The sequence below is a fragment of the Phocoena phocoena genome, chromosome 10 (assembly GCF_963924675.1).
Source record: "Phocoena phocoena chromosome 10, mPhoPho1.1, whole genome shotgun sequence".
Classification (NCBI taxonomy): Eukaryota; Metazoa; Chordata; class Mammalia; order Artiodactyla; family Phocoenidae; genus Phocoena; species Phocoena phocoena.
The window spans coordinates 102,174,155-102,199,467 of NC_089228.1; the positions used below are offsets into that span (position 1 = coordinate 102,174,155).

Below are 25,313 nucleotides of genomic sequence, written 5' to 3' on the forward strand. Positions count from 1 at the left end.
GCTTGTGTTTAAAAACTCTTCACTGCTTGAAAGAAACCACATTTGCTCCAAAACAGATGCCTGCAACTGATCTCTTTTCTTAATCAAAGCAGAGCAAGCAAAGTCAGGTGCCGGCAAGGTTGAGGGATGAAGCATCTCCAGCTCGGCAGGTAATTCGGTGGTGTGTACCTTGACACGACGCTGGCTATACTCTGCGCACATGCGTATCTGAGGGCAGGTATAAAGTTCTCGTTAAAAACAATCCCCAGTCTCCTCCACAGCCCCGCACCAAGGAAGGCATTCCTTCTGACGTCCTCCACCGCTATTCCTCATTCTTTTAAAAAAAAAAAACAATCCAGGCTCCCCTCTGAGTTGTCTCTTTCTTGAGTGTATTTGAAACTTCAAAATTAATATCATGATTAAAAACTAATGAAAGCAATGGTAAACTTAGGAGGAAAAAAATGTATCTTGAAAACCATATAATTTTGACTTTGATCATTATCAGTGCCAATGCTGGGTCTGGTTATTTTCCACAAACTTAGACAAAAAGAAAAACACACAAAACAAACAAACAAAAAACCTGGCTCGCAGGCAGCATTACACAGGCAATTTTCGAAACCAAAGACGATTTTGCTGCTTCTGCCCAACAAGATTCTGATGTCTCCTGGGAATGGAATAACTTCTATGCACTCAAATGATGAAAACTAACTTCATACTCCTCAAGACTCCTACACATCTTCTGGAAAGCTTCTTGTATTTCAGCTTTCTACCCACACCGTATGTATCTTCAGAGCCCTCAGCACCTAGATGTCCATTCCAGCAATCTTAGGACACGTCATACCTTCCAAAACACACTGCGGAAGAGCCAGGCTTCCTTTTTGTACACACGGAAGTGAGACAAATCAAATCAGTGACTGCTTACCTCTTGATATTAACAGGCAAGTGATCTTTGAACAAACAGAACCACTTCCTGAAAACTGAAACTCTGAGTCTGTTTGATGCTTAGAAGAGGCTCTCCCACACTGATTACTAATAAGGACTTCTAAGAAATTAGGTACATGTCAACATACTTTATATAGGTGGCTCTAAAGACCACTATGACTGGATCCTTTGATGGCAGAGCTCTAAAATCAACAACTTTGATAGACAGGCATGGCCACTATGAAAAACCACACGGAGGTTCCTCAAAAATTTTAAAATACAACTAACCATATGATCCAGCAATTCCACTTCTAGGTATTTACCTGAAGAACATAAAAACACTAACTCAAAAAGATATATGCACCCTTGTGTTCACAGCAGCATGATTTACAATAGCCAAGATAGGGAAACAACCTAAGAGTCTATGGGTGAATGGATAAAGAAGATGTGGTACATATACAAAATGGAATACTACTCAGCCATAAAAAGGAGGGAAGTCTTGCTGTTTTCAACAACATGGATGGACCTTGAGGGCACTATGCTCACCAAATAAGAGAAGGACAAATACCATATGATCTCTCTTATATGTGGAATCTAAAAATAAATACATACATACATAACCCAGCTCACAGGTACAGAGAACTGACTGGTGGTTACCAGAGACCACGGGTAGAAGGTGGAAAAAATGGGTGTTTTTGTTTTAGTTTAAATAAATTGGCTTAAAAAAATACAGCTGACCCTTGACCCTGGGTTTGAACTGCTCTGGTCCACTTAGATGCAGACTTTTTTTTTTTTTTTGTGGTACGCGGGCCTCTCACCGTTGTGGCCGGAGCACAGGCTCCGGACGCGCAGGCTCGGCGGCCATGGCTCACGGGCCCAGCCGCTCCACGGCATGTGGGATCTTCCAGGACCGGGGCACGAACCCGTGTCCCCTGCATCGGCAGGCGGACTCTCTACCACTGCGCCACCAGGGAAGCCCAGATGCAGACTGTTTTCAATAGTAAATTCTACAGTATTACACTACCTGCAGTGTAATACTGTAGAACTTACTATTCGCAGATACAGAAGAATCGCGAATATGGAGGAACTGTGGACACAGAGGGCCGAGTACAAGCTACACGTGGATTTTCAACTGTGCAGAGGGTCGGCGCCCCTAACCCCCATGTTGTTCAAGGATCAACTGTGAATAAAAATAAATATCAACCACCTTGAGATACAAATGCGTCTCTGTCATTGTTAGATTTGAAAAGGTGATTTAAATTTTTATGTAACATATTTTTATGTTAAAAGCACACATCTAAACAATATTTTTAAAGCTAGCCAACTTTAAGCCGAGGAGCATGGCAGGCAGCCACCCAGCATTTGTTACTTGATTCCAAAGCCCCCCAAGTCTCACAGCTCCCTCCCCCACACATTTATTCTCCCCCAATTTCACGCCATGCCACGTTTTTGGAAGGGATTATATCATTTCTACTTCATGGTTTCCAAAACCCCACCAAGTCCTGTACTAAAGGGAAATACCTGCAGTTAAGCCAACTTTTCATTCATAAAACAGAACAGCACAGTTAACTCGTCATCCTCCGTGGTAACAGGAATCAGGCATAATGCTAAGAGCTTGGAAACAGGAAAATAAAGATAAGCCTCGCTCCTGCCCCACTTCCCTTCTCCTTTACTCCGTCATGGTTTCGTGAAGGCCAGTGCCAGCTGGACTCCGGTGGTGCCCCCATGTGTATAAACACCGTGTTGACTGTCGCAGTCTGGCCACCCATGTGTGACATGCTCCCGCTTCTTGTATTTCTTGGCTCCCAGGACCAGGGTCTGCTCTGAAACGCGGGCTTCCTGTTTGGGTCAGGGAGGCTCCTGGTGAACCCCGAGCCACCGAGGCAGGCGGACCCCTGCCGTCTTACTCAGAGCACTTTGGCCCTGGTGGCGGAGGACCTGGCCTCAAGCCTAGTTCTGTCATTTACCAGCTCTGTGATCTCAGACACCTAAGGGATAGTAGCATTTATAGCATTTGCTTCGCAGGGAAACTAAGAGTTAAACAACAAAACAAAAGTGATTAAAACCATACAAACGTCAGTAACTATCACCAATGTTATTAACAGGTGCGCTCTTCTACAGAACAAGGCAAAGGACAGAGACGCGATGATACAGGTCTGCACTGGCACAACGGACCCCAGCCCACCCCGCCCGTCACTCTGCACGCTCCCCACGTGCACAGCATTTCTAGTCCACCTTCCTGTGTGGCACAAAGACACTGAAGAGCTGCGTGAGAATCCCTGAAACCATGGACTTACGTACAAACGTGACAATCCGCCGAGAGACACACTCACTCCTCTTAAAACCACCCACAGCAACGAACACAAAACCTGCCACCCTGCCGGGCTCAGCTCAGGCTCCTTTGCCACCATGGGAACCTGCTCTGGTTGGGACTTAGGACCTGCTTCTTCCCAACACAGTGACTTCCTTTCGTCACATCAGTGAAATGGAACCTAGGTGCAGCTGTCGCTTGGTTTTTCAAAACGTGAAATCACGAAAAAGGCCGGGCTGGACGCCAGCCCTTCGCCCAGGTTCAGGCCAACCTGAAGTGTCCTCAGGTCCTCCCAGCAGCGCAGGCGCAGACGCTGACGCGGGCCGCTCCCGCCCCCAGCTGCAGGGCCAGCGCTGCTTCCGTCGCAGCGGGGCTTTGTGTCTCGCGGGGGGCTCCCCAGAGGGTGCGGGCTGGTCCGGCGTGCACCTGCGCTAAAGCTCTGGGACCTACGGTCTACGTACAGAAAACCCGGGGGGGCGAGGCTCTCTCCTTGGGAAGGCAGATACCGGGGGCACACCACCGCTGAAAGAAGAGAATTCACTTCTCCACCACCCTTCCGCCCAAGACCACAACTGACCGTGCGGGGTCTTTTGATGACACAGAATACGGCTCTCCATTTATATTATTTGCATAATGAGCACCGTACTTTTGCACATGTCATCTGTGAGGCGTCTTACCTGGCGCTTTGCTCAGCAGAAAGCTTTACAAGATGGCACTTGAGAACAGCTCTCAAATACACAGCCCTAATTAACAAATGAGGAAACGTGTCAGGGATTGCAGCCACAGTGAAGAGACATTCACTCAGAGGTGCCTGAAGCTCTGGGGGCGACAGGCCTCCGAAGACACGACCAGGGCTCTCCCAAGTCACTCTCGAGGACAGGCAGAAACGTCTTTCCCCTCGGATGGCCCATGACGCCTGTACCCACGTCCAGCCACCACCGTCAACAGCCTGGGCCCTGCTGGCCCACCTACCCCACGGTCACTGTCCTTGGGGCAGTCAGCGATCAAGGTCAAGATGTGAGACAGTCCACAGGCTTCCGCTCCAACCCCCACTGGAAAGGGGAGGATCCAGCCTCCCCGCCCTGCCCGTCAAAGCTGCACTGGATCCAACTTCAGCTCCTCCGCCGGCACCCCCGGTCCCTTTCTGGGTCAGCAGGATGCTACCCGCCCTCCCACCCAAGCGGAGCTGCAGATGAGAGAATACCCTCAAGGCCACATGTGGGTGATGACGGCGTGGAGCTGTCTGAACAAACGAGGAGTGGCCCTGCTATCATCCACCCCAGGAAGGATGGGCTGGATAAAATTCACCCAAACCAAAGCCAACACTTCTTCCTAATGGTCAGGGGAAAAAAAAAATCTCCAACTTGGAAACAGGCTAAAGGATGCCCACGTACCATCCCAAAAGCCACACTGGAGCTCTGCGGGGTGTACCCGAGGGTGCTGGCACTCATGACCTACTATCCAGCAATGATTAAGTATCTTATCACTCCGTCAGGGCAGATGTCAGCTTTAGAAAACTGAGAGCGACAAAAAGGAATAGCGCTGTGGCTCTATGTACAAATGATGCCTGTTCAGGACAAGAGGCAACAGTCTCACGGCCCGGGGGACATTAACCAGCCTTGTAATTTACCTTTATTCCGGCACTCCTCCAGTGCCTCCATGTACTCAATCTCTTGAATTTTCTTTGAACCAACTTTACCATTCTTTGATTTCTTGACTGAGTTAAATATCTGACATGTATTCATTCTGTATTCATGATTTTACCTTTTGAAAATGATAACTTGACAGGAGATGTCCTGTAGCACCCACCAGTTTAAAACTAACAACCCTACATAGTAAATCGCTGCAGCTGGGAAGTTGCTCAGACATCACCTAACACTAAATGGATTCTTCCATAAGACTGTATTTATGTCTAAGGTGGGCTTTTAGGGGCACCATCCTCTATGACACAGAACTTTGCTGCCTTGAGCTCTCGTGTATCTTATGTGTCCAGGCACAAACAAACAGCCCCATGACCCTCACATTTATTGTGAAGAAGGTGGTATGGAGAGATTTTGTTGACTTAACCAAAATTAAGGATTTTGATGACAATACAGGGGAAAATTCCCTTTTATGTCTCATCACTGTGGCTACATGCCCTTTTACCGGGCAACGTGTGTGCGCGCGTGTACACACGTGTGCAGTCACCGTGGATCTGACTCATTGGTTCCTAGGATGTGCTAAGAGCTTGGCGCCAACCTTGTGGTCCAGCGGCATCACTGACGTCACGGGGGGCACCCTCTGCATCACCACACCCTTGGCTTCATCAAGCTTCAGTTTCCACGTCTTGATGTCTTCACTTGGGAAAAACCAACCAACCCACCAACTCTGTAGTTCCAGACTGTAATCTGCCTCCAGTCCTTTGTCACGTAAGGTCTGAGAGGTGTACAAACCATAAGGAACGGTCCACTGTTGCCTCCTGGACCTCTGCTCTGTTCTTTCCACCCAGACCATCTCCTGCGGCTGCCGATCCAATCCTGCTAAGCCTTCAGGCCCACAGAGACGCCTTCTCGCTCTTCACAAAGCCAGATGTGCTCTCTCCTAGACCCTCTGGGCCCCTGCGCTAAGCCACTCGAGGCACTGCACATCACTGCGTGTTCCAGCTTCTTCTGTAACTGGGCTGTCCTCATCCTGGCAAACACCAGGCCTTGCGGGATGGAGACTAGCCACGTGTGTGCGTGTCACCGGCTGGACCTCCTGACACTCAGCACACAGTGTGCTTATCAATCAAACTGAAGGAAGAAAGGATAACGGTAAATGGTCATTAAATGCCAAGCATCTGTTCATCACTGAGCACCTCCTCTGACCAGGAGCACAGAGACAGAACCATGGAGTCTGCCCTAAAGGCACTTCATCTGGGAGGAAGATGGAAAGTCAGAAGCACCATTTAACAAACCTGAATGCAGGTGGCCACAGCCGGGCACTGTCCAGGTGCTGAAGACACAGGGGTGAATAAACATATGCGGTGCCTGACCACCTGCAACTTACACTAATAAACACACTGAGTGTGCAACTAGGCCATGGGCGTGTGCTGGAAAGTCAGAGAACAGACTGTATTTCAGATGGTGGGGGAAGGAGCGGAGAGGAAGTGCCATGTAGGCTGAGACCAGGCAGATAAGGAATCAACCAGATAAAACATAGAAGTACATGTGCAAAATCCTAGGAAAGGAGAGAACTTGGCAAATTCTAGCAACTGGAAGAACCCCCTGCATCTGAAACAGAGTAATGAAGAGCTGGCCCTGCAGGTCACAGTTAAGAAGTCTGAATCTCATCTCAACCTTCAGAAGGACGGTACTATATGGATTACAACATCTACAAAAAAACCCCCGGTAGCCAAGTGAAAATGAACTGAGAAAAGACAATAAAGAAGACGTGGGGTGCTTGGTCTAGGTGGTGGCATGGCCAGAGGCTGGGGAGCAGAGGGACACGGGCACACTTCGGAGTGGAATGAAGGGCTTGGCGGCATGCTAGATGGTCAGGGTGAGGGAGGGGCAGGCCCAGACGACCCTTAGAGGCAACACTCACTGGGGTGGGGAGCCTGGAGCCCCTGCCAGGATGGAGGGGGCGATGACGAACCCGGAGTCCGCAATGCCCATGACGAAAATGACCACTTTAAGAAGTCCAGGGTTTCCCTGGTGGCGCAGTGGTTGAGAATCTGCCTGCCAATGCAGGGGACACGGGTTCGAGCCCTGGTCTGGGAAGATCCCACATGCCGCAGAGCAACTGGGCCCGTGAGCCACAACTACTGAGCCTGCGCGTCTGGAGCCTGTGCTCCGCAACAAGAGAGGCCGTGACAGTGAGAGGCCCGCGCACCGCGATGAAGGGTGGCCCCGGCTTGCCACAACTAGAGAAAGCCCTGGCACAGAAACGAAGACCCAACACAGCCAAAAATAAATAAATAAAGCAAACTGTCAACAAGTAAAAATAAACACTATTAAAAAAAAAAAAAAGTCCAGTACAAGGACAGAGGCAATGACGTGACAAATGATCTCTCCCACTCATACACTCGCGTCCCCTCTTTCTCGGCAGCTTCCTTGAAAAGGTTTCTCTGTCTCACGAAACCACAGCACAAACGTTTTCAGATGGCAGAGGGCACCAGCTCCCGGCTGGGAATCACGAGGAGTGGCCTGTGTCCGAGAGGGTGATGCTCCTGCATGCTTGAACCCTGTACCTCTGTGCACGGGCGGGGACACTCAAACCCACATCTAGTCTAAGCACAGAACCTTTTGTACGTTAATCAGGGAAGCAGAACCCAGCAAAGAGTAGAGCATCTAGACAGACACAGGATGGGACCACGTGCCCTGAAGGTGACCTCCAGTTAGTACGTGTCACGGTCTTAATTAACGATGAGCAACACATTTCTACATGGATGTAAAAAGCTGCTGGCTGGAGGATTTATAGTGAGTCAAAATGTCAAAGGACTACGTGTGGGCTACCTGGAGACCGTGATGGGAATCAAAGTTTCATCTTTTCAAGGACTGAGGAGAGAAAGTGAGGAAAGACAGTGGTAACCCCACAGGCCAGGCACTGTCATTACAGTACTTATAAGTAGAACAAGGTTTTGTGCTTAAGAAAACACAGCCCAGGGGCTTCCCTGGTGGCGCCGTGGTTAAGAATCCGCCTGCCAATGCAGGGGACACGGGTTCGAGCCCTGGTCTGGGAAGATCCCACATGCCGCGGAACAACTAAGCCTGTGTGCCACAACTACTGAGCCTGTGCTCTAGAGCCCGCGAGCCACAACTACTGAAGCCCACGTGCCTAGAGCCCTCACGCCACAACTACAGAACCTCGTGCTCCACAACTACTGAAGCTTGCGCACCTAGAGCCCGCGCTCTGCAACGAGAAGCCACCACACTGCAACGAAGAGTAGTCCCCGCTCGCCGCAAGTAGAGAAAGCCCGTGCAGCAACAAAGACCCAACGCAGCCAAAAATAAATAAATATATTAAAAAAAAAAAAAAAAGAGGGGCTTCCCTGGTGGTGCAGTGGTTGAGAGTCCGCCTGCCGATGCAGGGGACGCAGGTTCGTGCCCCGGTCTGGGAGGATCCCCCACATGTCGTGGAGCGGCTGGGCCCGTGGGCCATGGCCGCTGGGCCTGCGCGTCCGGAGCCTGTGCTCCGCGGCGGGAGAGCAAAACAAAAAACAAAAACAAAAAAAACAAAACAACAAAAACAGAAAAAAAAGAAAGAAAACACAGCCCAGATCCTTGGAGAGCCAGGGCTGAAGGCCAGCTGACCCGTCACTCCGGCCTGCCGTTAGCAGACTACCTCGGGGAGAGAAGCCCCGAAGCCGTGTGAGGCTGGGCCACAGGAGGACAGCTGTTGGGAGCCCCGGGGCCGGCCCGCAGTCACCGAGCAGCCAGCTTGGCCTGCAGAGCTGTAGGCTGAGCAAACCAGCATCTCCTAGAGCACGCTTCTAAGGCAAAGGTCTCGCCTTGGCCAGGCACTAGATGAGTGCTTCTCAAACTAGGGTCCAAGGCCGCACTATTCGAGTCTATGAGGTGAAAGCCGAGTTGTAAATCCTGTGCTTTCACCCTGGTGACCACCTGCTGGGCCGATGGCCTGCCGTGCGGCTCACAGGCCCCTTTCCCATCGGGCTGGATCAGGCTGTTGCCAAGGGGCCCCTCTGGCTGCGATCCTTAACCCGCTTCCAGGGCAATGCCGGAGACGGGACCACACCCACCTTTGCGAGAGACCCAGGTATTCACCGCGCGTGGCTGGGCACGCGTCTGCCCTTTAGAGGGGGCCGCCGGTGCACACTGAAGAGGGCGGCCCAGAGCCCCTGACTGCGGGCAGGCGTGTGCGTCTCTTCACTGTGGACCCCCTGGAGGGAGGCCTGGGACACGGAACTCAAGGGCGAGCCAGACTCAGAACTGCGTGCTCACCTTACACAGACCGGAACCACAGGCTGAAAAGCAAGAGATCAAGAGAGAAGGTTTAACCTGACACACCATTTCACAGATGAGGACAAGAGCTACTCAAGGGTCAAGAAGGAAAACTGACCTCAGCACAACAGACTCAAAATACAAAGCAAACACCTGCTCGGTTACATAAACACTGTATAAAAAGTAACAGTAATTTCAGAATCCAGCTTTGAACATTAAGACTACGTACTTCGAAACTGTACTAGGGCCAAACTCCCCCAGTCAGCTTTTCTCTCCGTTCTCCCCCGAATCGGGGAAACAGACACCCCGACTGCCGTGGCTTGTTCTGCATTTTCCAGCGGCTCCTCTTTTTGCAGCAGGACATCTGGGCGACATCCCAGCTCTCGGGCGGCACCCACCTGACCCACTAGAGCCCCGGGTTCTAACGTGGACTGGATATGCGGTCATGGCTGTGGCTCTGAAGACCCTGCATCTCCCCAGCCGGCCCAGGACCACATAGGGGCAGACCCCAGTGTCCCCCTGCTCGTGAAACGCACAGCAGGGGCCCCCTGTGAAAACTTGATTACTCCGCAAGCGGGGAATTTACTGGGGTAACTCCTCCTTCCCCACAGGAAGCCAACAAAGCAAAACTCAGATGGAGACTGTTCACACCACTCCCGCTCGAGGCTGCTGGCAAGCTGGGGCGACCGTGGCCCATCAGGTGAGGCTGGGCTGCAAAAGCGAAGCACGGAAGTCAACCTTCTGACAGGAGGACGGAAAGCTTCCACTCTCCCTCTGAAGTCCACAAGGTAGTGTGAGCGCCAGGCAACGGAAACGCTGCAGCTGCAGTCACATCCCGCGTAAGACGTCACCCGTCCCAAGGCTGGTGTGGGCTGTCCTCTTCCTACAACCTTTACACTCGTGCTGTGGCCGGTGAGACCAGAAGCCATGTGGGCAGAGTACTGGCGACACGATAATTAAACAGCATGCGCTTCCGTAACCCCACCGATCATGTTCACGTTATCACAGGATTCCCTCAAAACCAAGATGTCGTGTAACCTTCAGAGCTAATGCCAAGTCCAGGAAACAGCTGTCCCGCTTTGCTGAAAGTGTCGTCCGGAGAAGAAGTGCTACAACCAGGATGCTCACAGGGGTGCGTGATTTCACTGTAGCAGCAAGATCGCAGTCCAACGCAAGAGCTTCAGGTGATAACGTGTTACATTTCATGAAAATCACATCACACGTCCGTGGGACGGGTGGACCCACTGCATGAAAGGCGAAACCTTCACCCCCCCACCCCGTTACCAACATGAAACTTAATAAAAACTGTGGGCAGGCCTCCTCACATCTTGTTACTTTGACTTTAAGATTTAATTAGAACCAGTGACTTTTTTTTAAGGCTCCAACCCCTGTAGAGTTGCAGGAATTGCCATGAGAATGACACTAGAAATGGTCCTGTGGGCTGGAGAGGAAAGGTCTCCATCGTAAGGGGCCCAGCACTTGAGCTGCCAGCCCTGGGGAAGTGAGGGGCTTCCAGACACGAGACGTGGTTCAGGCTCCAGGGTCTTTGCCCCCAACCCAGATGGAGCCAAAGCCTTCACTGATTTAATTCTCGAAAACAAACCTTACGACTCCCTTTATTACCTCCAGATAATACAGCGGTTCACCCTCCCACAGGTGGCTCCCAACTGCACGTGCCCTGGATGAAGCACGTGCTGAGATTCTGTCCTCCTTGGTGACAAATCCCGTTTTTCAAAATCGGCGACTAGTTTAGGAGACAATCCGGGCTCGTCTCGGGGGACGGGGGAGGCCAGCACCCACGCTGGCATCAGATCCCAAGGACTAAGACCTGGGACCGACCCTGACACACGGGCAGGGAGCTGCCAGAGACCAATCAGGACGGTGCCATCCAGCAGCAAGGACGCCTCAGTGGGCCTCACATTCCTCGTCTGGTCTTGGGGTTGCAGAGGACAGAGCCCACCACGCAGACTCAGGGTAGTCAACCTCCTGATCGTGTGAGCCCAGAGTCAGCGAGACCGGGATGCCCCGGCAACTCCACAACCGTCCTCACGGGGGCGCACTATCTGCTTGACCCCGTTTGACTTCTGGAATTCAGGTGAGGCTGGCGGTGGGCTGGGCTGGGCTGGGCTGGGACAGGGGTAAAGCCTTAAAAGTGCAGGTGAGGACGGGGTGGGGCCTGAGCTCCTGGTGCAGCGACGACACAGGGATTGCGAGGTCTGCTGGGGACCCAACGTCTCGCTTCTCGTGTGTGGACTTTGTGATGGTGACCTCAGCACGGAGGTGGGAGAGCTGCGTTTCGCAGTGGCTGACGTGGCCCTAAGACATCTCCCTCTTTTCTCCTGACGTAAGAAAGAACTGCCCTCCCCTGGCCCTCCTCGTGTCACCCACACGTAAAAAAGAACTTGAACTGCAGACAGAAATGAGAGGTGGCTGTGACTGAGATAACTGGCCAGAAAGGGGGTTGTTTTAAGGTATTTTGAGAACTTACTATGTCCCCATTAGAAAATACTTTTAAGCACAAGCAACTCTTCACGAATGAAGCAGGGGAGGCAGACAAGACGTTACCATAAAGAAACCTGATTATGACGCGCATCTTCCCAAAGGCCCCCGGGGGCTGGAGGCTGGGGGGGTTGTGACCAGTGAACAGAAGAAGGGGTAACAAATCCCCTTGCTTTGAGGAGCATGTACACAGTTCAGATCACAACCTGGAACAAAAAAATCTTTCCGACGTCTCGGCAGGTCCTGTTTATGGTTCTAGACTGAGAGGCAGTTAATTAGCTCCTTATCACTAGGGGAGATGGGTATTTGCTATAGGAGGGTAACTGCTTTTTTTTTTTTTTTTTTTGCGGTACGCGGGCCTCTCACTGTTGTGGCCTCTCCCGTTGCGGAGCACAGGCTCCAGATACGCAGGATCAGCGGCCATGGCTCACGGGCCCAGCCGCTCCGCGGCACGTGGGATCTTCCCGGACCGGGGCATGAACCTGCGTCCCCGGCATCGGCAGGCGGACTCTCATCCACTGCGCCACCACGGAAGCCCGGTAACTGCTTTTTAAACAGAGACAGTTTATCTCAGTAGATGTCATCATTTCAGCAAGAGCAGGTCTGCACAAGGGTAAGTTTATTACCATCTCCTTATCGATAGTCTGGTTTACTGCTCTTGCCTTGAGGAACACTGCCTAGACCCCAGGGCTCAACTTTGAACACTGCGGCCTGGCGGTGGCCGCGCTCTGGCTCTATCCGTCCTGGACCAGGGACGGAGCTACTTTCTCTGTCAACCACCGCGCCATTCAACAGAGCCCCGTAGTCAGAAACGAGGGCTCTTTCACCAACAACTGTCCCTCCGGGCTATGTGCCCCTGGAAGTCAGGGGCTGTGTTTTATTGAGCTCTGAACTCCCAGCATCCAGCACGGAGCCTGCACACAGGAGATGCTCGCCAAGCGTGTGATGAGGACGCACGGAGCTTCCAGGACCCCCCTGCCCCCCGCCCCCGCGTGGAGACAGCTGACCGTCAGCACGGAACACCCTCAACCAGAAACCATGTCTGAAGCCTAGTGAGACGAACCCAGCACAGCCAGCTCCAGCTTCAGGGCCCACAGCAGCCACAGAGAGGGGGAGGGGCAGGTGAGCCAGGAGCCCCCGGAACCAGGCCCCGGGAGAAAGCACGCAGAAGCCTTCTTCTCCCCATAGCACCCAGATGATGGCAAGCACTTTACAGCTAGAGGGAGTGCTCTGCCCTCACTGCGTTTGTTTGCTGAAGTTGAATGAATTCTTTAATTAGATTTTTGCCCAGACAAAACAATACTCTATTAATATTCAATAAAACGCTAGTAATGAGAAGCCGTGTTAAGATGAACCAGGAAAGAAAATGCTTTTATCCACTCCACACATTCAGCTCCTACCATGAGGCCAGGCAGGTGGTAGAAAAAGTAGGACGGGAGTCTTGGTTCTTACTCCCCAGAAGTCCCCTGTCCACCGGGTACAGCTATGAAGAGGAGGGTGTCACCTCCATTTCAGGGGACCGGAGCTCGGCCTGCTACCTTGGCTGAGCTGGACGATGGCCCCTGAGTGTGTAGGCAGCAGGGAGTGCCCAGGCATCGGAACCCCAGGCGATGCTCCCAGCACCAGCAGCCGCTCCGTGAGGGTCGCCCAGACGGCCCGGCACACCGAACATCCCTCTGTGAACAGGTGCCACGGCGAACAGCCCCGGGGACCGTGCCACTTAGCACAGAGGCAACCGAAAAGAAAACGAGGTAAAAGACGAACAGGGAACAGCAGCGCTCCAGAACAAGTATTTTAAAAACAAAGACGCAACAAGCGCTGGCAAGGATGTGGAGAAATGGAAACCCTTGTGCACTGCTGGTGGGATGTAAAATACCGTGGCTGCTATGCGGTCCTCAAAAAATGAAAAGCAGAATCACCACGTCATGTGGCAATCCCACCTCTGGGTATTTAGCCCAAAGAATGCAAAGCAGGATCTTGAAGAGATGTCTGTACACCCACGTTCATCGTAGCATCATTTACAGTAGCCAAGAGGTGGAAGCAGCCAAGCGTCCTCGACGGATGAATGAAGGAAAAATACATACACACCGTGGAATAGGACGCAGTCTTTAAAAAGGAGGAAATTCTGACAGGCTGTAACAACGGATGAACCTTGAGGACATCACGCTCAGTGAAATAAGGCAGACACAAAAGGACAAACGCTGTGTGACTGCACTATGTGAGGTCCCTAAAGTAGTCAGTATCATAGAAACAGACCGTAGGATGGTGTTGCCAAAGGCTGTGGGGAGGGGCATCAGTGTTTAGCGGGGACAGAGTGCCACTCCGTAAGAGGAAGAAGTTCTAGAGCTCCGCTGTGTGACGAGGTGAATGCACTGAACATTTCTGAACTACACGCTTAACGATGTTCCAGGTGGTAAACCCGGTGTTTATGTGTTTGTTGCCACACCTGAAAATGAAAACAAAACTAAAAGACGTGATAAGCCATACGAAACGTGTCCTCCGTTCCACATAAAACATTAAAAGGCTGGAGCCCCGACTCCGTGGCTGGGGTGGCCAGAGGTCCGGGTGCCGAGAGCCAGACCGAGGGCAGAGGACGAAAGGAGAGGACCAAGAATGTGGACTAAATTCTCCAGAGTGTGGCCCAAGGGGGAAGCGAGGATCAGGGTGGCAACAAGATCGTTTTTAAGAGATCAAACCCTGAGGAAAAGGGGTTGTGAATCCTGACATTCTCTATCAGTCCAGCGCTGGGACAAGTACCAGCCATTGCGTCGTGAGGACCAGTGACGGGTGGATGGGATGAAGTGGGGGACGGGCCGCAGAACGCCGGGCCGGTGCTCTCCCGGGGTCAGAAGTGAGATGTCAGGCCGAGTCCTAGGGTGGGAATAAAGGTGTGAAGCCCGTCTCTGAGGGATGCTGGAGCAGCACCGGGAGGTCGGAGCATCAGTCAGTGACAGGGGAGAAGACACAGACCCGGAGGAAGCTGCCTGGCACCGCGGGCCCCAGAGCCTGGGGGTCAGCACCTCCACCCCAGAGCCGAGGGCAGGAGGCCCGGGGGCAGGAAGGCGGGCGGGACATCTCCTCCCAGGAGGCTGAGGACATCGGGGATTCTGACGAGGACACAGCAATGAACGCTGCTAAGCTGGGGGCAGATGAGAAGGGAGAAGCCAGCTCCACGGCGGAAACGCACAGAACTGAACACCGAGGTCATTTCCACCTCGAAAGGACCTGGGCCCGAGGCCCGGGACAGGCTCCACTGGTCTGAAGCTCATTCTGGCGACCCGGGGTTCTGGAAGTGGGTGCATCTCGGGAGAGGTCCAAGTCATTACCTATCAAGTTGCCTCCTGCACGCTGTCATACAAAGTGAAATTATTCACTGGTGTTTTAAAAAAGATGTTCTACACCACATTAACCTACAGATGTTTTCTTCAGTTTTTCCAGCTCGAAGAATCACCTCTCACTCCATATTTGCACGCAAGCTCCAAACGTGCCCTGGCTCTTACTTCCTTGGCAATCTCTCCCATCTCCCCTGACAGATCTGCTGTTTCTTTTTCACTCACACTCTTTTTAGAAGACAAACACTAAGGATGAAAGCAGAAGAGACAAAAATTCCTCCGGCAACTCGTCCACTCACACACAAATGTTCATCAAGCCCCTACTCTAAGTAAACAACCGGACCAGACGATACAGAAGGTTCCAGAGGAGACTGAAATGCTTTCACATCCCACCGTCTACAGTGTTATCGAATTCGTCCACCTGTTCTGGACCTTCCCCACCAGACTTTCCTCTCAGAGATTCCTCTAGGGAATCGGCTCTCCTCCACCCAGTCCAGGTTCCCGGGCCACTGCAGACCTCTCCGCCCACAGCGGGGGCATCCTGGGGAACTCGACTCCTAATAAGGGTCTTCCTTCAAGCGGTGTGTGATAAACTGACTTATGAAAATCACCTTCCCTCATGTGTAATTAAAAATGTGACCGACTTTTAAAAGGTGACATCAAATTAGGAGGAGATAAACACAGCGGCAGCCCCCAAGACAGGACCGCGAGGGCCACAACAGGCAGAAGGGCACCCAACTTACGCACAAAGCTAGGAAGTGAAAGGGCAGCTCGGGTCCACTTTCACGGCGAGCAGCCGTGGCGGCCGGCGGGGCGAGGAGGACCATGTCCGCGAGAGAGGGCCACCCAGAGGCCGGAACGGGACAGTCACTGGAGCTGTTATTATTCAATGATCAATATTTAACACACACGATTTTCTGTAACTGAGGAGAGCAGAGTTACATTTTAAACGTACTCAGTAACCTTAAGTGTGTCGAGACTCTCGGGGGCTCAGCCCAGCTCCCATTTCTGCTGCTCGTCGGCTGGGGTGTTCCCTGGGGAGCCAGACTCTGGGTGAGCTGTTCTCACCCGCTGGAACTTCTGGGAAGGAGGAGACTCTTCTCTGCCCGGTTTGCTGAGAGGGTCGGCACGCCAGCCCTCACCCTCTGAACGAAGCAGAGACAGCCTGTGGCGGGGAGACGGGGTTCTGGGGGTGGCTGAATCCAGCTGTGCCTGGATCCTACTCTGACCCAATGGAGGCATTTTTGTTTGCTTGTTTAAACCGATTTGAGTCATTTCACTCACTGGAGACAGAAAAAAATCTCGACTATTATAGTACGGTCAGTATTGTGAACCATGCTTATAAAAAGTCCCTTGTCGCCCGTGTGACACAGAAGAACCAAACAGGAGTCAGGAGCAGGTTCTATCATGGACCCTCCCATCCCACCAACTCTACCAAATCACTTTCTCTTTCAGAACCAGCCTCGTCTGTAACACGAGATGCCCTGGAAGCAGCAGCAGCGGGTTGGAGAACTTACGACAGAACAAAGGCGACAGAAGGGCAGGCTCGGAGGTGAGACTGGGTGGGTGTCCACACACAGCTGTGGACAGCTGTCTGTCAAGGATGTCACTGGCGGCATATCCCAGAAGCCCAGCCCCCTGCTGCAGGTGACAGCAATAAGAATACAGGATACAGAAGATGCGTGGGGTTTGGAACAGGTGTTTAGCCCCACTAGTCGGCAGCAACAAGAGCAAACGTTTAAAAAAAAAGGAATTTCACCTGAATATGTGGTTGTTCTTCTGCCCGTGTACCACTCAGTTAACAAAGTTCAGAAGGAGCAGGAACTGTAGTCAGAAAGGTTCTTTCTTTGCATATGACGACCTAAGGAATCCAAATTCTTTTAAAATTATAAAACTCCAAGTTAATAAAATAACACACTTCGGCATATTCAAACCTGGGCAAGAACCATAAAATTAATGCAAATTAATTTGGGCTGTTCTCTTTAAACTGCTATAAATATCCCTTAAGGCAGAGGCCAGGCAGGCCCGTTCACTCTACCCCCTGGCGTGGGAGCCAGGAGGACGAGCACACATGGTGGCTCAGACACGAGACGAGTGTGGCCCCCGGGCGAGGGTGACATGCACATTCATGAAGTCTTCACACTTTGGAAGAGCTGAACCACCCATCCCTCCCTCCACACACCGCCAACACCGCCCCTCCCCGCCCACTGCAAAATAGGCAAGGGCTATATAAAGGGGACTAAGAAAAATAAATGCAAACCAGCAATTATAACCTGTAAAAACAGAGTTTTCATGTTTTAAAATTAAAACAATGATACCATTTTCTACCTTCTCGTTGGGCAGATTTTTTTTTTTTTTTTTTGCGGTACGCGGGCCTCTCACTGTTGTGGCCTCTCCCGTTGCGGAACACAGGCTCCGGACGCGCAGGCTCAGCGGCCTTGGCTCGCGGGCCCAGCCGCTCCGCGGCATGTGGGATCTTCCCGGACCGGAGCACGAACCCGGTGGACTCTCAACCACTGCACCACCAGGGAAGCCCCTGGGCGGATACTTAAAGGTTGATTAAGAACAGGTCTATGGGCACCCAGCCTGCAAGCTTGTTTAGAGAGCAATTTGCTACCATCTGAATCTTAGGTCAGTCGTAGCCCTTGCATTTCCTCTTGTTCACAGCAGCAAGCGTGCCGCCTCAAACGATGCAGGATAACAGCAGTGTCTATGCACGCACGTACGTGCGGGTATAAATACACACAAGCGCGGGGCGGAGGGGGCAGAGAGCCAATGAGGCAAAACGCAGACAATCGGTGAACATGGATAAAACGGTAGATGGGTTTTTCTTGTACTGTCCCCCAACCTCTCCATAAGTTTGAAATAGTATCCAAAAAAAAATCAAGTTTATGACTTCAAAAGAAGTGAGGTAGAGATGTGAGTCTTAAAATACAAAGTTCTCCAAGACAGGATGTCAAATGAAAAAGACAAATCCAAGAACATTTATGGAGTATGATTCCATATCGAAGAGTACAGACACCCAGAAAAACATCTGAAATGACACACGTCAAACTATTAACGTTCCCTCTGGGGAAGGAAATGGTATTCTGAGCGGAGGTGGCCATGGTCAACTTTCCTGTTTCGCTCGATGTACTTGAAAATTACTTGTGTCAAAAATCACAGTATTTCTGGATTACCTGTGTTTAAGACAGGAGGTACGTTACCATTTCTGCTGTTGTAGCATCAATTAAATTTATTCATTTACGGGGGAAAAACTCACAATGCCTATAGCTGTGGTTCTCACCTAAAGGATGAGGCCAGACACAGGCCCCTGCGGGAACACGACACACTATGCCTGAGGCCACTCTAGCGCCTTAAGGGCAGGACCAGGGGCACTAAACCAGGGGAGCACCCGGGCCCAGGCGCCACAGTGCCCCCTGCTGAGAAGCACCGACATGAAGTCACTGAAGCCATGCGATAAATAACCACGACATCTCTGAAAGAATGGCGGAGGGCTGTTCATGTACATCTGAAAAGTACATCCAAGACGCATCATGGAAGTAAAAAAGAGACCTAGCTGGTAGAACCACACGACAAGTATGAGCCCACGGTGTACTGAAAAGATGTACATGTTTGTACAGCTTCTGGAAGGAAAAAACTGTTAGCAGCAGTTCTCACTGGGGCAGGGAGCTTTTACTTTTCTTTTTGTTCTTTTTTTTTTTTTTTTTGCGGTACACGGGCCTCTCACTGCTGTGGCCTCTCCTGTTGCGGAGCACATGCTCCGGACGCGCAGGCTCAGCGGCCGTGGCTCACGGGCCCAGCCGCTCCGCGGCATGTGGGGTCTTCCCGGACCGGGGCACGAACCCGTGTCCCCTGCATCGGCAGGCGGACTCTCAACCACCGTGCCACCAGGGAAGTCTTTCTGTTCTTTGAGATGTTTTAATTATTTTATGTTTTCCTGTCATTAAAAACGTTTAATTATTTATTTAAAAATAATTTACAAATGCCTAAAGACAATTTCCAATCAAGATCTCAAGAGCGAATAGGAACTAAATCTGTCTAACTGTAAGAACGTAAAGTATACTACAAACACAAGCATTTAGTAGTAGATAGTTCGTTCCCATCCTGCTCTACAAAACCACAAACTTACAAGGGAACACGGCACAGGATGGCCTGAGAACCACCTGGAGGGTGTGCTGGGCCCACCTGAGAGAGAGTCCGGCTCGAGAGGCGGGACGGGGCCCAGGGGTGTGCGTTCCTAGCAGGTGCCCGGGTGCTGACGCTGCTCTGGGCACCGCGCTCCGAGAACCACTGGAATAGGCAGAGACACAAAGACGGTGCAAACGAAGAGAGAAAACCAAACAGTCACAAGGGCTCTGAAGTGGGCTCACTGGGTCAATGCTGCCCCGAGTCCCAAGCACTCCTGAGCGTCCCTAAAACCTCGCAGAGGAGCGAGGAGGCGAGTCTCCCAGAAGCAGAGGTCGGAGCTTGGCAGTCAGGTCAGGTTCCTCCTGCTGGGACTCGGGCTGGTCCAGAGCTGGCTGGGTGACTCCCTAAAATGTCTTAGGCCCGTTGAATCTGTCATGATCACACTTAGTTCATTTTACACAAGATAGGAGATATGATTACGAACGGTGAGCTGATGCTTCAAAGAAAACAGTGATGCTCTGGAAAGTATACACAGCGTACGGGTAAAGGGAATGGTCAAATCAGGTGTAAGCGAGAAAGTGGGAAGAAAGAAAAATGCTAGGGCTGTGCACCCAGGCAGACTGGTAAGTACCTAAGATCGTGTCCACTTTAATGAAATCTGAACTGGAAACAGGAGAAGAGGGTTTAAGGGTGTGCGCCACACAAAACCAGTGGGTCCACGTGTAAAGAAAGAGGCTCGCTCTTCAAACAAGTGGCAAGTGAAAGCACCCCTTTAAAGGCCTGGGCTCCACCATCGGGGACTGGCAAAGAACCGCCCATTTATAAGTTTTCAAGTAAAATGATGACGGTCTGTATGTTTTCAGAGACTCCTGGGGGTGACAGACTTCACCCCACAGGCTGCTGCCGCAGGGCAGAAACCGCTTCTCCGTGGGGCCTTGTGCCTAAAACTCCACTGGACTCTGAAGCACATCCAGATTTGGGGGCCACCGAGCTCAGCTCAGGAAGGAAACGGGGCGACTGCACCGGTCTGCGGGGCCATCTACCGTGTGCTCAGGGCGGGCAAAGCTGAGTGCCCGCGAGCCGCCGGTGGGTCATCTCCCCCCTGGGAGACTATGACAAATGACAAACGCTTGTTGGTTTCGAATGGAAATCCTTCGTGGTGAGCCCTCGTACACACATTTAACTGACGGTCTGCTACAGTGTGGTGTCCAGCGGACACTTCCTGCTGGGGCCCCGCTGACCGGCGACTGCCTCTGGGCACTGGTCTCCTGGCCTCCTAACCTTCCCTGGAGGTAAGTTCCGATGTCAGCGCCTACACAGCAAGTGGCCCCGGGGCTCCTCCTGCAGAGGAGCTCTGGACCGGGATCCCCGGAATCATCTGCTTCATATTCTTACTGGGAGGAACTTATGCTGCAGCTTCTCCAAAGAAGAAGCCAACTTTTCCTGAAAATTTCTCCCGGGAGCTTCCTCCAACTGAAATGCTCACGGGGTGGAAGACATGTGGTGTGTTAAGGTGTTTCCTCCATCATTTTCCTCCTAAATCTGTTAGCTTTGACTTAAAATCCAGCAGCCAACCCTACATGATAACACTGATAAGGTTTAGACCTCATTTCAAAAAAACAGTTTGCTACTAGTATTTTCTCAAATGTCATACCTGTGGAATGGTGATCAACTATATATTTGAATTCACGAAAGAACAAAGTAACAATAATACAGTTTTTAAAAGCAATTGCTTCTTTTGTAGGATTAGTTCATCAGGCAATTAAAAGAGCATGAAGACAGTAACTTATTAATAAAAGAGTGGAAACACAGCTGCATTGCCTACATTTAAATTTTTTTCTATTTCTGAGTGAAGCAATATATCTTTTAAACCTCTGTTTCGTACTTAAAACAGTCAAAAACCAAACACACATATGGTTAGTCTGTAAAAGTCACTGTGTGTGTGTGTTAAAATTCTCCAGAAACATTTACTCTTTTGGGTAACAGGCATTTAAGTATCTGCTGTGCTTGGTGGCAAAAATATACCCCCTACTCGATTAATGTTTTGAATAGGAGACGGTTCATTTCCCGATGACTCTGCAAGTATCTGCTCCAATTAGTTTTAGAAAAACAAATCAGGGTTCTGGTGCAGCTCTAAAATTACCGTGGAAGGTAGAAACAAACATCTGTGTTAAGAATGTACAAACGTGGACCAACCACCCCAGAGGGCCTCGGTCCTGCTCGTCGGGAAAGAGATACGCTGAAGGCGAGGATGTGGTTTTCCGGAAGGTTCCATGCTCTGGACCACAGACCTTGTCTTTTCAACAGCACCCCCTCTCGTTTAGTGTGACCCAGCGACAGGGCGAAAAGGATGTGTCACACAGCCTCTTCTCCAGAAAGCACTGTCCTACCCATATCACTCCCGCCACACACAGGCCCTGCTCTGGCCACGGGGAGGCTCAGCCCTGCAAGACAACATCCCTCCCGAAGCCCACAGTCCAGTGGCAGCGAGAACGAAAGCATCTTCCATGCAGGAGGGTGACAGGAAGCAAAGGCACCCAGTGACCCTGACGAGCGTCTGGGACACCACTGCAAGCCTGGTTCACCACGGCCTTAAAGACATTCCCGAGGGGCTGCCAGACTTGCCACCATCTAAGTGGTGAGGAGATTCTCAACCTGTATGGGACCCGGGTGCGCAGAAGAGAAGGGCGGTCACAGGGGGCCTTGGAAACATATGTTACTCTCACCCCAATCAACTACCTCCGCAGAACAAGATAAAATAATTTAAGATTTTACACTTACACGCCCCCTGTGGTTTTAACCACAGACACCCTTATAGACACCGAAAAAATTCTGAAATGGCTACGAGTGATAAAAAAAAAAAGGAAGTCACCCACTTTTTATTTGAATAGAAGCCACAACCCTCCGTATATACAAAATTGAGGGCTTCTGCTGAGGGCAGCCAACCCTGCGGAGCCGTGCTGAGAGCATAATGTGGGAACTTAAGAGTCAATAGTTTTGAAAATTATGGGTCCCCTCCGGCCAGAAAACATACGTACACGCAAGCTCTGTGGACAAGCAAAGGGGAGCCCCAGGATCTGAGGCCCCTGTGCCCCACTCCCGGGACCAAGGCTTCCCAGAGCAGGGTGAGCAAACTTCTTCTGTTAAAAGCCAAACGGCCCACCTTCAGCCTGCAGGCTACACAGCCTCGTCACAGTGATTCAACTCCGTCCCTGCAGCTGGAAAGCAGCCAGACTGTAGGTGAACGAACGAACGTGCCTGGCTTCCAATAACCCTCTGTGGAACAGAAATCGGAATTTCTCCTATTTTCACGGATCGTGAAATATTATTCCTCTTGATTTTTTCAAACATCAGAAAACGCGACAACCATTCTTAGCTCCTGGGCCACACGGGGCTGGGCCCGCGGGCTGTAGTATGGCAGCTCGGGCCCAGGCCTCGTCTGCAGCACCAGAGCCCAGGCGGCACCTGGCCCGAGTGAGTGGTGAAGCAGGAGACGTTTCTTTCCCTGGTGAAGGTGGCCAGCAGCGGCAAGGAGAACGCAGGGTGGGAACTAAGAGACGTGCTGCAGTGGCGAGGAGAACACAGGGTGGGAATAAGAGACGTGCTGATTCCCGCCCGGCCCGAGCATCCAGCCTCTCTGGACCTGACCCCCGTCTGCAGAGTGGAGCCTCCTATCAGCAGGCTGTCGGGCCTTGTCTGCCGCCGCGCCTCTACGCTCCTCCCTCGCACCGAGGTCAGAGCGCTGTGTCTGTGGGCAAGTCAGCCACACGAGAGGTCAGCTCTGCGGACGCGCTCCAGGCGAAGGCCAAAAGCAGGGCAGAGCAGCGGCGTCGGGGCGAAGCGCGTGTCTGGGAAACACTGGCGAGAGGCCCCTTTACTGAGCGAAGGGGACCCTGACCTCAGTCACATCCCCCCCAGACTGCGGGACGCACCACAGCAAGACAGCAGAGCGGTGTCTCAGGGGAACGTGTCTCTGGAGGAAAAGGGCGCCCCAGACAGACCAACAGCACTTCTCCTCGTTTCGTATTATTCTACTAAGCGTGGGCTGAGGGAGATGCGCACAGGTACAGAGACCGTCCCGCTCCTGCCACACGGAGGGCGAGGGGGCACGAGTGACAAAGGGACATGGGAGCGGGTGGCTCCTGGACCAGAGGAAGAGCAGTGTCCACGAGGCAGAGAAGGAACAGGGCAGAGAAGAACAGGCGCCCCGACGTGGAGAGAGAGCTGGACAGGCAGGGGAGGGCCGTGGAGAGACTGGGGGCTGCCTGCCCACTCGGTGCAGCAGCTGGCGAGCAGGGATCGCGCCCCCGTCCAAGAATCACGGCGAATGGACGGGAGCCGCCAAGAGGCGGTGGAGCAGGGGGGCCGGTAAGACAGCAGGCAGGTACCGTGAGGTGAGGCATGTGTTAGAGAAGATGTGACAGAACATTCTAGAAGAAGTGGCGGCTCGCCAGGCACACGAAAAGGGCAGGGAAGGTAGCTGTCCGTGCTGATCCCCAGGGGCGCTGTCCTGGGGTCGGGGAGGTCACCGGATGACCACCCCAGCTGCAGCGTCCGGGTCAGGAACAGGGTAGAAGCAGAACATAAGAGAGCACCCACGTTGAACGGCCTCCCGCTCTGAAAAAGGGACCCGAACAGCGGACTGTCTTAGACCAATCGAGGTCCCGAAGGCTCTTAGGTCATCAATATCCTTCTTGAAAGGCACTTCCGGTTACTTAGATGGGTTAGCACAACAAGAACCATGACTTCTCATCAATACCGGTCACACTTAGAGAATTCAGATGGATTCCTAACATGAGACCCGGTGCCTAAGAGATGCATAAAGGTAGAAGAAACTAGCTGTAAAAAACCCACCAACCAACCAACCGAACAAAAAACCCAGCCATCACCTACTCAGAGTGGGACACTGTTTAAATCAAGTCAACGTGGTGGTCCAGTCTGCGGACGGCCAATGAAACAGAGACAGCCAGTGCTGACTTCAGACGTCACTGTCAAAGGCTTCAAGGAAAGAAAGCGGGGGCTGGCGAAGCCGCTCCAGGGTTCCCGCAGACAGACATCTGTCAGAAGCGGAGCCCGCAGGAGCCCCCGGGCCCACACCAGACTGCCCTCCGGGGCAGGGACCCCACGCCCCTCCAAGACCATCACTCACCTTTCCCGTTCACGGCCAGCCCCGTGGCCATGGCCGCGGTCACGGGGCCGGACACCTGCGGCACCAGCGGGTGTATCCGGGGCCGGCTCCCCATCCGCGCCCGCTCGGCTCCGGGGCCCAGCAGGGCTCCGACCGGCTTCTCAGCCGCCACCTCCGGCGCCACCGTGTCCTCCTGCCCCTGCTCGACGGGGTCCAGTTTCTCGGGGCTCTCGCTCTGAAAGCCGTCCACCGCGGTCCTGCTCTTGATGGGGCTCTTGGGCACGAGGATCTTTATACCTGACTTGGCCAGGTCCATGTTCTTCCGGTTCGAGAGCGACGGGGCTGGGTTCTTCCTGAACTTCTGGCTGGCAGCAAACAGCGGGCTGGCCTTGGGCTCGTGCTCTTTGCCGACCACTAGCGATTTAGGAGAGGCCTTGGAAAAGCTGCTGTTGGTGGACCTGGAAATCTGCTTCCTAGCGTTGTTCGGGGAGGCCCGGTTGGCCCTGGTGAAGGGGCCCTCGCGCTGCTTCTCGGTGTGGCGCCTGTTGAAGTCGTGGATGTACTCCTCGCAGTTTACCAGGTGCTGCTCCGGTTCCCAGGTGTCGTCCTCGCTGTCGTAGCCCTTCCACCGGACCAAATACTCCGTCTTCCCTTTTTTGTTCTTCCTTTTGTCAACGATTCTTTCAACCTGTTATAGGGGAAAAGAGAAAAGTATAAACGCACTATCTGAAAAATAAGGTGCAAGCGTAATAATAATGGATCATCGAAAATAATAAAAACCGCAACAGGTGGTGCACGCGATCGCCTCTTCCCGAGCCGAATGGTCTGAAAACAGAACAGTAACAGATCATTCGGGGTTTTAGCGATTTCCTTGAAATTAAGTCAAACAAAATGCTTAAAGTTTACGCTCAGAATATATGGACGTGTTAGGTAGCTTATTTTTTTGTGATTCAAGAGGGGCTCTCCTTCTATTTTTTATACTGAACGCCGACCACCTGAGCTGGTTTTCACGGTCACAACTGGACCACAGTGCTGGGCATCTCCAGCCTTCTGCCTGGTCGTCCTGTTACCAACAGCAGGCGCCCAAGAAA

The 25,313-nt window shown here is 52.2% G+C and overlaps 1 protein-coding gene across 1 annotated transcript in view; it reads right to left on the reverse strand.

The window, feature by feature from the left end:
- Nucleotides 1–24,538, reverse strand: part of CDYL (chromodomain Y like) — a 70,284-nt gene extending 45,746 nt beyond the window's left edge. The window contains exon 1 of the mRNA XM_065885050.1: nt 24,244–24,538. Coding sequence (XP_065741122.1) covers nt 24,244–24,538 — 295 coding nt within the window. The remainder of the gene's footprint in view (nt 1–24,243) is intronic.
- Between the last annotated feature and the right edge of the window lie 775 nt (nt 24,539–25,313).